At 37.1% G+C, this 13,785-nt stretch overlaps 1 protein-coding gene across 1 annotated transcript; it reads left to right on the top strand.

The window, feature by feature from the left end:
* Window positions 1–611: 611 nt before the first annotated feature.
* On the top strand, window positions 612–5,707 carry LOC128558501 (GPI ethanolamine phosphate transferase 3-like). Its single transcript, XM_053547988.1, has 2 exons — window positions 612–738; window positions 1,603–5,707. Exon 2 carries the CDS (start codon window positions 2,485–2,487, stop codon window positions 3,835–3,837), a length of 1,353 nt encoding a protein of 450 aa, XP_053403963.1. The 5' UTR covers window positions 612–738; window positions 1,603–2,484; the 3' UTR covers window positions 3,838–5,707.
* Window positions 5,708–13,785: the final 8,078 nt, after the last annotated feature.

Genomic DNA, 13,785 nt, shown 5'->3' with positions numbered 1-13,785 from the left:
TTAGTGTGGCAATGCTTATGGTTTATATAATTTTTGGTAAAAGATCTGAAACATTCAGTGCATACAGGATAATTTGTTGCTGCTTTTGTTATAATGCTTTCATGGTACTTTTTATGGCGTTTATTGAAGTTTACAGTGAGTTGGTAGCGCAACACTATGAAGTCTCCGATATCCGATTACAAACATATAGGAACTTACGATGATCATTGCTGTTTTGGTCTAAACCACGAAATTCCATGTCCACGAAATTGATTGATTTTATTGTACTCACGCACTTTGGGCATTGTGCTCACTGCTACAAGTAGACACCGTCGTTTATATGACTAAAATATTGTTGAAGAAGACGTTAAACCGAACACACACACACTGTATACCGGGTATTTAAATGTTCGTTTGAAGATAGAATTAATTCAAAAGCTATCATTGGTGCCACAAAAGGTGTGATCACGATGCCAGTAGAGCTTGAACCACTGACCTGAGGATTCAATGTTAATCCACAAAAACTGCATTATCACTAGTAACTGCTGTAACTGTTTCAGGGATAATGAAATAACTTCTATGCAACATATCTTTCAAAATTACTGAATGTAAGATGTTTCTCCATCATATTGCAGATAACAGCATCAAAGTACGAGCCTGGGAGATACAAGACTGTGTCACAGATAGACCTGGTACCAACAATATCTCTACTTCTTGGTATTCCCATACCTTTCTCAAATCTTGGAACTGTTGTTACAGGTATGGATTATTGTCACCGTTTATACTGCAAAATAATTAGTTTACGCGAGGAACTAATTTTTGTGTTCTGTTGAGTCAATCCAAGAAATTTGAGCTGCATCATGCAGTCTGGTCAGGATCCCTGCTGTTCACTTTCAAAGCCTATTGCAAGAAACTATAGCGAACAGCATGGATCCTGACCAGATTGCGTTGATGCGCAGGCTGGTCTGGATCCATGCTGGTCGCAAATGCACTATGTTGGTTTTCTCATGGTGCGTCTCATTTACTTCCAGCGAAGCAGTAAAATTCCCATTCATTTTATGTTCAAAACTAAAAGTCGACAGAATTATATCGGCAGAACATAACCATTTTGGTCTAAACTGTAAAATTTTGTGCTTATGAAATTAAATGATTTTGCAGTGTTTTTTGCTGTGGTGAGGTTATTTAGTTAGGATATTTGAGTCAAAATTAAGCAACTTTGATTCCTTGTTTTACTTGTTTTAAGCTGATGATTTGAAAATTGCTGGAGCTGTTGTACACTTGCCCTTTCTTTGGCATTGGTGTCTGTTTTTGTAGGATGGTATCTCGTTTAACATCCTAAGAGGCTCACTTATCTTTAGGCAAAACTGTTGCCTCTTTTGTATTTGTTTGTGCCACTGTATTCATTCATTGATCTGTGTTCTTGAAATGGGTTTTGAATAGTTGAATGTTGCTGCTGATTATAATACTATGATATTGGACATATGGTATAGACTGGCAATATTCACAATTTTAAAGACAAAAGATTAAAAAATGTCTTAGTCTAGGAGCTTGCTCATGATGAATTTGACACCTAGGATAGAAAGAAAAATAATATTAAAATTTTGAATTTATTCTCCATTTTAGATCTGATGAACCACTGCAGTTGGTCGAAGGACTCCCACATCAAGGAAGTCTATCATTCAGTGGAGGCATTGCGCGTAAATGCTGTACAAATCAGCCGCTACATCACTGAATACATGAAAATGTCGTCAGATCTACCAAAGCACAAACTGTTGTTACTAAATGAACGTTTAAGAAATGCAGAAATGCAGCTGCAGACGTTAGTGACCAACATGTTTACGAATAATAATGCCGGAAATGCGCACGAGAAGTTGCACTATTTAGAAAACGAGTATAAAGAGTACATGCAAGAAGTGAGAAAGTTTTGTAAAGAAGTTTGGGCAAAATTTGATATGACATCAATGGTGTTAGGAATACTTATACTGGCGGTGACGCTGTTGGTAAATATTTACTTGCTGCATGTGTCGTCCAGTTTGTCGGAGGACAGAGATAACGGTACGATGGTTATTGTGCTGATCCTATCATTCGTTTTTGTGATATTCTCGATATTTCAATCGTTCTATCTGGACGACGGGGCAGTAAGCATTATGGCATTCATTTTAGGGCTGTTTGACTTCATTGCCTTGCGGATTATCATCCTGATTGCAAGAAACAGCACGCAGAAATCAGAGAAAAAATTCGTCTGAAAATTCAGTATCGTTCTTACAGAGTATCGGCAAAAACCTAAATGCGTCAGTTGACAACAGTTTAACAGCGATAATTACTCTTATTACATCTTTGAGTTTTTTCTCGAATAGTTTCGTTGTCTTTGAAGATGATGTTACTTTGTTTTTAACACAGACATGTGTTTGGTTTTTCTTTTTGAAAGTAATCCTGAAATTGTGGAAGGAAACCAAATTTACAAAGGATCATCCGAAGACGAAATCAAAGTCAGTAAGAACAGATATGAAGAAATTTTCTTCACAGTCAGTAATTTTAGTTTTGATGCTTACATTTGCTTGTAGTGTGTGTGTTAGATTGTCTGCAAATTTCCGAACTAAACGGGAAGAGCAAATGACTGAAGAAGAAGCAGCAGGAGAGACAGGTGAAACAAATTTGGACACAAATAAAAACATGACTTATTTTCTTAGTGTAGCATGCCTTCTAGTCAGTATTTATTTACCACGTAAATGGCTCGCGGAAAGCGGGAATCTCAACAGCGCTAGTTTTTCGACACTTTGTGCACGATATTTAATGCCTGTCGCAGCGTTTGCGACTGTTTTGTTCTGGGCTATGCAGCATCTTCCAAACAAGATTTTGGATTCTCTGCCAGTTTGGCAGCAAGTTTTGCTACCACAGACTGTATACATTATTGTTATAATCTCATTTATTGCCTTCGTGATCTCACCTATGCTTGTGTATACACTGCCAAAACAAAACAACCAAATGTCCATACCATCAACTCAAAATGGAAAGGATATCTTTCAGAAAGTGTTCAAGTACGGTAAAAGTAACTGGGAAAGCAATAGTGCCATAACCAACGATACTCAAAACGATGTGCCAAAGGTTTTCGGGTTAGGAACAGTGTATTCTGCCGCTATCATGTATAATGGCATGGCATTCATTTTATTACTGTCCTTGTTGTTAGGTGAGGGATTATCGCCAAGTTTTCTTACAGCCATTTGTGGCATTTTCTGCTTTTTTGAGTTGTTTACGATCTGTGTTAAGTTGTGTAGAGAAAGTGACTTGTTGCCAAATGGCCTTTTGACAATGTCGCTGATGATAGCAAATTATTTTTATGGCTTTGGACATCAAGCAACGATACCTGCTATACGATTTGAAGCTGCATTTATAGGTTTCAGCGGTAACTGGGAAAACAAAATCATACCAGCATTTCTGATTCATAGCAATATGTTTGCTGCAGAAATATTTTTCACATTTTTAGTGCCATTGTTAATTCTTTTGCCGTGTACAAAAGGTGAGATCGTGGAATACTTCTCGTTTTGGAGAGACAGTCGAGAAAATCATTGGCAGGGTGATTTTGTGATGCACGAAAATCAGAAAGTTTTCCGTCATCTTCAAATGAAGATATTTTTCTCATTGTACTTGTACCAAGGATTTAAACTCTCGGCTAGCATTTTGGCGGCAGCTATTCATAAACGACATCTGATGGTATGGAAAATTTTTGCGCCAAGATTCGTTTATCAGGCGATGTCAACATTCACAGTATTTGCTGTAGCAATCATTGTCACCATGGTTCTGGCAAGAGTGAATTCTTCGCTGACAAAAGGGATGGCAAAAATTAAGCAAAATTCTTGAAAAGATATCTGTTAAGATAACAGAAATTTTATGAGAGTGAATTCTTCACAGACAATATGGATGGCAAAAATTAAGCAAAATTCTTTTAAAAAGTCTGTGTAGATGAAAATTTTTAGAAGTGAAATTTTTCATGGCAAAGGTGAAGTAAAAAGCAAAATGCTTCAGTGATGTTTGTAAAAATGTTTGAGTGAATAGAAAGTTATGAAGGTCACTACTCATTTGTCATTTTGATTATTGTGGCAATGTTTTCTTGACAAAATGGCAGAAAATGGATTTTTAGATTACAATGTAGATGTTTGATGAAACGTAACAGTTTGTCAGTGCAAAATGTAGAGATGGTACATAAAAATTCAAATTGCATCTGATAGTACTTTCTGTTGAAAACTTATTACTGGAGTACCTCAATCATATAATAGTTCAGTTTTCATACTTGATTTTTCATGCTGAAAGGCAATATTTAATCCGAAAAATTTGGTCCTACTTGAAAAATTGAAACAAGTGACAGATAAGTCTCTAGGACTATTTATTATCTGAACTAAGTATGCATAAATTTGGATGTGCTTCCCCAAAAAATAGTTTACTTCAAGATCTATGAATAGTGATTCAAACAAAAAAGATGAGCATTATCGTTCATTTTCAAACAAACTAATTCAAAGACAATTTTATTTATTTATTACCGCCGATAATTATAGGTATGGTATGATCATAGGAAAGAAGACATTATTCATGAGAAAAAAATACAAATAGACTATATGAACATGATGAAAAGACTTTATGAAATTTACGACATCGAATCCCTCAACATTTTACAAAATTCGTTTTCCAAGAATAATGAAGGCCTCAAATTGTATGAGTCAAAAACAGAGCGATATAAAAATGTATATTCTATCTGATGGTCACCCCAAAACCATACCAAAAACTGTGCCAAAAGAAGTAATTTTACTTTATATAACACACACCTTGTGTTTACAAATGTACCTAATTTGCATATTTATATGACTGAGGTGTGCGGAATCGCATTTACCTTGTGGAATCTGCAGTTAAAGAAACTTCTGTTAATATAATGCAGACATTCTTTAGTATAAATAAAATGGTTGTGTTAGTTAAAAAGAAATGACAATCACCTTTCTTTAGCTAATTCACCAAAACAACGAAGCCGATGTCACTGTCAAAAATATTGTTAAGTGTGAGATAAGCGATATGCTTCAGTTTTGCTCTTGATTTGTTGTTGTCGTTGAATACTTAGCCTTAGGTACCATCTCTAAAAAATGTATTGAAATTTTGTCTGATGTACTGTTTGTCATTGGACAGCAGTTTAAATTCAAATTAACCAAAAATTTAAAAGGGAACTGATTACATTTGTTAATTTACATTGAGATACCATAGGTTGTTAGAATAGTGCCTATGATGAGCCAACCAGTACTGTACACTACTGCTTAGAAGCTGTATTGAATGTCTTCTTTATTATGATGTTAAAGTGGATGTACTCCAGATTTTTCTTTTTTTTTCAACGATATTTTTTGTTAGCCAAGGGGCGCAACTAAGGTGTAGCCTTTGATGTGTAATAACTGATTTATCTCCCTATACTGGAAGTGCTCTTGATCTTGTTTCAAAACTTTATTCTTGTAATCTTAAAATCTTAATTATTGAAGTGTTTAGTAATTATTTTATATAATTATAATTAAGTCTGATTGTAAATGTAGATAATTTCAACATTTGTATCTGATATCATGTTAATTAGTATTTAAGAATTCTCTTTTTATGTCATGGTGCATGCATTTCATATTGGTGCAGTATTTTGTATTTAATTACAGTTCAAATGACAAATTGATTAAAATGTTTCACAATGCAAACTTACCCTTGATCTTTTTAACCTCTAGCCAGCTGGTGGCAAGTGATCCTGCACTTGCGATCAGTGCTTACCAAGATCAGCCTGCACGTCCATACAGCCTGATCATGGTCTACACTGTTCGATGTTCTGTTAGTAAATGTTCAGTGAACACCCCTTCGAATAAAAAAAATGGTATTGCACAAATTAAATGATGGACAGGTCCATTTTTAGCTCACCTGAGCACAAAGTGCTCATGGTGAGGTATTATGATCACGCTGTGTCCGTTGTCAGTGCGTCAGTCAAGTTGTCCATCTGCAACATTTGTGTTTAAACAGCATCTCCTCCAAAACCATTGAATGGATTTTGAGTGAACTTGATCTGGATGTTCCTTGGGAGGTCCTCTACCAAAGTTGTTCTATTGGTTCAGCTTGGTTTTACATATGGGCCGCTAGAGCTTAAAATAGAAAAATCTTCAAACAACATCTCCTAAGTTTTAAAATAATTTTGCACAAATGATCCTTCTTTCACCCTCTACCAAGAATGTTCAAATTATACCGATTCATCTAAAAACATGGCCACCAGGGGATGTTGTCACTTTTCCCTGTATGTATGTAGTGGAAATTTAGAAAATATTCTTTTGTGAAACTGCCGGCCAGATTTTAAAATAATTTCACACAAAAGTATCTTGATTGACCCTCTACCAAGATTGTTAAAATTATTTTGATTTGTCAAAAAATATGGCTGCCAGAGGGCGTGGTCTTTTTTCCCTATATGTGTATAGTAGAAACTTTAAAAATCTTCTTGTGTGAAACTGCTAGCCTGATTTTAAAATAATTTTACACAAATGGTCGTTGTGTGACTCTCTGCAAGGCCATCAGAGAGCGGGATCACTTTTCATCAACAGTTTCTTTAAACAACATCTGCAAAACCACTGAATGGACTTCGATGAAACAAATGATCTCTGTGTAGCCCTCTTTCAAAGATGATCCAGTTGTTCCCGTGCTTTGAACATATGCGTCTTTTTGGTTAAAAATAGGTTTTCAGCTATCACACTTTAAAATCTTTTTCTCTAGAGCTTTGATATATGACATGTGAAATCAGAGTTGTACTGTCTACGGTAATTGTTCAAATTATTGCCCTAGGTTAAATGTGTGCGACATGTATTAAATATAGGCTAAGATAGAAAAACTAAATTCTGTACTTGTACCATTACATTATACAAACACCATTGAAGCCTTGTACACAGGCGAGCGCTTTAGGATCAATTTAGCAGGGTGCAGGTAAATTGTGATACAAATCGCAAAGCAGATATGTTTAAAATACTGTTAGTTATTAAACACAATGACTCGGTGGACAGTAAAACGCTAGGATCATGAAAGTAGATAGGGAGGTTGATCATGACCAGTAAATGACCCCTGTTGATTTTTAGGTCAGAAGATCAAAGTGTCACAGTGACCCGGAACAGTTAAACCATTATAGAACGATAACTTGAGAAGGCTTGGGCCTAGGATCAGGAAACTTAATAGGGAGGTTGATCATGACCAGCAAGCGACCCCTATTGATTATTAGGTCAAAGGTCAAGGTCACAGTGATCTGGAACAACTGTTTCTGGACAATATCTTGAGAACGCTTGGGCATAGGATCACAAAACTTAATAGGGAGGTTAATCATGACCAGCAAATGATCTCCCTATTAATTTTGAGGTCAAAGGTCAAGGTCACAGTGACCTAAACAATAGAACTTCTTTTGCAAAATAACTAGAGAATGCTTTGGTCTAAGATCACATTTGATATGGAGGTCACTTATAATTGGTAAATGACCCATAATTATTGATTTGAGGTCAGCACATCAAAAACCAGTGCACAGGGACCAAATACTTTCTGTTCCTTGTGCAGTTACTGAATGCATCAATGGGGGAATTTTGTGTTTTACGAGCTCTTGTTTTAATGAAACTTGGTACTTGGATAGAGGGTACTGTAGTGAATAGGCATAACCTTTTATTTGTTGCAACATCAAAGCAATGTTGTTGCCATGGCAACAAGTTGTTAAAACATATATGACAAAAAGTGTATCCTATGATAACTTAAAAGGAGCAAAGTATTTTTTCATGAAACTTGCTTTGGATATAGGGCAATGTGGAGAATACATACATGTATATCCTTTTTATTTTACTGCTACATTTTAGGATCATTTTGTTTTGGCAACAAGTATTATTGTTGAAAATATATAACAAAAAGCGGATCCTGAGATAATTTAATAAGAGCAAGAAATTTCATAAAACATTGTATATAATAATTCACGGGTCTTAAAATTCCAGATTATCTGGTAATCCGGATTTGAAGGCTCTCAGGTCCAGTTTTGAGATTGATGTATGTACATTCAGAGCACGACAGGTAGCCTAAAATCTGGATGTTGACTGGCAACATTCATGAATTGTTATCTTCCTTTTACATTGTGACTGTGTTTTTCTGGAACATTAATTAGCAGGGGCATATATCTGACAGTTTGCTCGTATCTGGATGTTGATTATGTGCATTTGTGTGCATTAAAACTTCCCTTTCACAAATCAAAAAAAAAAAAAGCGATACAGTTGTATGCAGGAGGAAACATTCTGTAAAACTATTGTATTATCTTTAGGACAGCAGGCACATTTTTACACAATCACACACCTAGACATTTCAACCATATTTTCTTTTAACTTATTTGCTCACCTGAGCACGAAGTGCCCAAGGTGAGCTTTTGTGATCGCCCTGTGTCCGTCGTCCGTCGTCGTCCGTCTGTCCGTCCGTCCGTCGTCAACAATTTGACTGTTAACACTCTAGAGGTCATAATTTTAACCTAATCTTAATGAAACTTGGCCAGAATGTTACCCTCAATAAAATCTTGGACGAGTTTGATATTGGGTCATCTGGGGTCAAAAACTAGGTCATCAGGTCAAGTCAAAAGAAAAGCTTGTTAACACTCTAGAGGTCACAATTTTGGCCCAAACTTAATGAAACTTGGTCAGAATGTTACCTTTAATAAATCTTGGAAGAGTTTGATATTGGGTCATCTGGGGTTAAAAACTAGGTCACCAGATCAAATCAAAGGAAAAGCTTGTTAACACTCTAGAGGTCACAATTTTGGCCCAATCTTAATGAAACTTGGTCAGAATGTTACCCTGAATAAAATCATGGAAGAATTCGATAATGGGTCATCTGGAGTCAAAAACTAGGTCACCAGGCCAGATCAAAGGAAAAGCTTGTTAACACTCTAGAGGTCGAAATTTTGACCCAATCTTAATGAAACTTGGTCAGAATGTTACCCTTAATAAAATCTTGGACAAGTTCGATATTGGGTCATCTGGGGTCAAAAACTAGGTCACCAGGTCAAATCAAAGGAAAAGCTTGTTAACACTCTAGAGGTCACAATTTTGGCCCAATCTTAATGAAACTTAGTCAGAATGTTACCCTCAATAAAATCTTGGATTAGTTTGATATTGGTTCATCTGGGATCAAAAACTAGGTCACCAGGTCAAATCAAAGGAAAAGCTTGTTAACACTGTAGAGGTCATATTTATGACTATATCTTCATGAAACTTGGTCAGAATGTTAATCTTGATGATCTCAAGGTCCAGTTTGAATCTAGGTCATGTAGGTTAAAAACTAGGTCACTAGGTCAAATCAAAGGAATAGCTAGTTAACACTCTAGAGGCCACATTTAAGACCATATCTAAATGAAACTTGGTCAGAATGTTAATCTTGATGATCCATAAGTCAAGTTAAAATCTGGGTCAGGTGGGATCAAAAACTAGGTCACCAGGTTAAATCAAAGGAAAAGCTTGTTATCACTCTAGAGGTCACAATTTTGGCCCAATCTTAATGAAACTTGTTCAGAATGTTACCCTCAATAAAGTCTTGGACGAGTTTATATTGGGTCATCTGGGATCAAAAACTAGGTCACCAAGTCAAATCAAAGGAAAAGCTTGTTAACACTCTAGAGGCCACATTTATGACTGTATCTTCATGAAACATAATCAGAATGTTAATCTTGATGATCTTTAGGTAAAGTTTGAATCTGGGTCATGTGGGGGTCAAAAACTAGGTCACCGGATCAAATCAAAGGAAAAGCTAGTTAACACTTCAGAGGCTACATTTATGACCATATCTTAATGAAACTTGGTCAGAATGTTGATCTTGATGATCTTTAGGTCAATAGGTCAGGTGAGCGATAAAGGGCCTTCATGGCCCTCTTGTTTAAATAACTTTTTTTAAAAAATAAATGTAGATTCTATGGAAGCTAGAAAGGCTGTCAGTGATTATATTACAAGTGCGTAAAGAAAATAGAAATGTTGTATAGGGTGTTAACAAAGACATAACATGCAGTCAAAACCTTATTCTCTATCACAATGTAACTGTATTTCATCTCTATAGTGTATAATTAAAAAAGTGTTAAGAGAGGTGTATATACGTCATATTCATTAAATTACACATGTATATTTTTAGCTCACCTGTCACATAGTGACAAGGTGAGCTTTTGTGATCACCCTTCGTCCGTCGTCAGTCTGTGCGTCCGTCCGTCAACAATTTCTTGTCTGCATGATAGTGGTTTCATTTATGATTTTATTTTAACCAAACCTGCACACAACTTGTATCACCATAAGATCTCGGTTCCTTCTTGAACTGGCCAGATCCCATTATGGGTCCCAGAGTTATGACCCCTGAAAGGGCCAAAATTAGGTATTTTGAGCTTGTCTGCACAATAGCAGCTTTATTGTACCCCCCGACAACAAAGTTGTAAGGGGGGTATACTGGTTTCAGGTTGTCTGTCTATCCGTCTGTCTGTCTGTCTGTCCGTAGACACAGTCTTGTGCGCACCATCTCTACTCATCCCCTAGACACAATTTAATGAAACTTCACACAAGTGATCAGTACCAACAGTAGTTGTGCATGGGGCATGTTAGGTTCTTTCAGAAAAAAAAATTGCAGAGTTATGGGACTTTGTTTTTTGTTACTATACTATATACATGGACACAATCTTGTGCGCACCATCTCTCCTCATCCCCTTGACACAATTTAATGCAACTTCACCCAAGTGATCAGTAACAACAGTAGTTGTGCATGGGGCATGTTAGCTTCTTTCAACAACAAAACTTGAGTTATGGGACTTTGTTTTTTGTTAACATACTATGTACATACAGTCTGCATATGCAATCTTGAGTGCGCCTAATCTTCCGAGCTCTTGCACACAATTTAATGAAACTTCACACAAGTGATCAGTACCAACCCTAGTTGTGCATGAAGCATGTTAAGTTCTTTTAGATAAATATTCTGCATAGTTATGGGACTTTGTTTTTTGTTACTATGCTGTATACATACAGTCTATATACATATTACAGTCCACATAATTATGCGATCTGTGTGTCAAATTGCAATGTACTGTGTCAGTGCATATGGGGGGGGGGGTACATTCATCACCTTTAGTGATAGTTCTAGTTTTTGATTTGATTTTTACCAAGCTTGCACACAACTTGTATCACGATAAGATCTTGGTTCCTTTCTTGAACTGGCCAGATTCCATAATTGGTTCCAGAGTTATGGCCCCTGAAAGGCCCAAAATTAGCTATTTTGACCTTGTCTGCAAAATAGCAGCTTTATTTATGATTTGATTTTTACCAAACTTGCATACAACTTGTATCACGATAAGATCTTGGTTCCTTTCTGGAACTGGCAAGATTCCATTATGGTTTCCAGAGTTATGGCCCCTGAAGGGGTCAAAATTAGCTATTTTGACCTTGTCTGCACAATAGCAGCTTCATTTATGATTTAAATTTATATGAACTTGCACAAAACTTGTGTCACCAAAAGATCTTGTTTTCTTTTTTGAACCGGCCAGATCCCATAATGGGTTCCAGAGTTATGGCCCCTGAAAGGGCAAAAATTTGCTATTTTGACCTTGTCTGCACAATAGCAGCTTCATTTATGATTTCATTTTAACCAAACTTGCACACAACTTGTATCACCATAAGATCTCGATTCTTTTTTATCACCTGCAGGGACGTATTATGTTATCGCCCCGGTGTCCGTCTGACTGTCTGTGTGTTGGTTAGCAATTTCCCTTCCGCTCTGTAACTCTTGAACCCCTTGATAGATTTCAGAGAAACCTGACACAAATGTTCACTCATTGAAAGGATATGCAGAGCGCATGTTTTGGATGGCTAAATTCAATGTCAAAGTCACACTTAGTGGTCAAAGATCATATGACTTTGTTTTCTGTGAATATTGCTCTGCAATTGCATTGCAGTGCTCTTGTTTTTATTTGGCAGATCCTTCTTTTGTTCGCTTACAATATTTTTATTATGCCCACGAAGGGAGACATATTGGTTTTCAACTGTCCGTTCGTTAGTCACAATGTTAACTTTTTGCAATAAAGGCACTTTACTCGCGAACCACTGCACCTAGGATCTTCAAACTTCACATGCTGATAGTACTTATTGAGTACACAATCCCTACTGACTTTAGGGTCACCAGGTCAAAAGTCAAGGTCACAGGGGCCAACGTTAACTTTTTGCATGAAGGCACTTTACTCGCGAACCACTGCACCCAGGACCTTCAAACTTCACATGCTGATAGTACTCATTGAGTACACGACCGCTACTGACTTTGGGGTTACCAGGTCAAAGGTCAAGGTCACAGGGCCAACGTTAACTTTTTGCAAGAAGGCACTTTATTCACGAACCACTGCAACCAGGACCTTCAATCTTCACATGCTGATAGTACTCATTGAGTACACGACTCCTACTGACTTTGGGGTCACCAGGTCAAAGGTCAAGGTCACAGGGCCAACGTTAACTTTTTGCATGAAGGCACTTTACTTGGGAACCACTACACCCAGTACCTTCAAACTTCACATGCTGATAGTACTCACTGAGTACACGATCCCTACTGTCTTTGGTGTCACCAGGTCAAAGGTCAAGGTCACAGGGGCCAACGTTAACTTTTTGTATGAAGGCACTTTACTCACGAACCACTGCACCCAGGACCTTCAAACTTCACATGCTGATAGCACTTATTGAGTAGACGACCTCTACTAACTTTAGGGTCACCAGGTCAAAAATCAAAGTCACAGGGGCCAATGTTAACTTTTTGCATGAAGGCACTTTACTCGCGAACCACTGCACCTAGGACCTTCAAATTTCACATGCTAATAGTACTTATTGACACGACCCCTATTGACTTTGGGGTCACCACATCAAAGGTCAAGGTCACCAAGTCAAAGGTCAAGGCGCTGCGGGGGCATTTGTCACCATTAGTGACAGCTCTTGTTTTTTATTATCCCCCGACGAGTCGGAGGGATATAGTTTTGGCATTGTCCGTCCGTCCTTCCGTCCGTCTTTCCGTCCTTCCGTCCGTCCGTCCGTCCGGAGCCATATCTAGGAAATGGTTGGGAATATTTATATAAAACTTCATACACATGTTCACCACTATGAGTTTTTGCGGCCCGTCAAGTTTCAGTTAGATTGCCATAGGTACACCAGAGTTATGGCCCTTAGAAGTTTCAAGTGTTAACTATATGGGGTACTATAAATATGGCAATTTCTGCATCATAACTTTTGATATATTTGACCTAGAACTATGAAACTTAAACAGAATTTACAGCACTATAATGTGGTTGTGCACACACAATTTCGTACGAATTTCTTCTGTTACTTCAGAGTTATTGCCCTTTAATTGTATAAAAATCCACATATTTGTACATAACAAACTTACCATTTGGCAGACTTTCATTAAATTTCTTTCATTTCTTTTCCCTAAACATTTATTATTAACATGTGAAGTTGTTCACCCACACCAGGTCACCCACTTGCCTTGGTCACACCCCCTCCCCCGCCCATTCCCACCCCCCCCATTTTAATGCCTTATTTTAGATTTTTTTCAAACACTCCATGAATATTTATCAACATGCATTTTACGGGATATCACGAGCTTTTTGTGTTACAACATTTGCAGAAACCCGAAGGTCTGGTTGGTGTTGTACCATTCCCCCACCTGCATTTAATTTTAAAAGCTAAGCTTATTACAGTAAGCATATCCCATTCAAAATAAATTCTTTAGTCAGGATCAAAGTATCATACATTT

Source organism: Mercenaria mercenaria, chromosome 7, assembly GCF_021730395.1.
Source record: "Mercenaria mercenaria strain notata chromosome 7, MADL_Memer_1, whole genome shotgun sequence".
Lineage (NCBI taxonomy): Eukaryota > Metazoa > Mollusca > Bivalvia > Venerida > Veneridae > Mercenaria > Mercenaria mercenaria.
The sequence above is the reverse complement of the archived record's forward strand: the minus strand, read 5'-3'. Positions and strand labels throughout refer to the sequence as shown.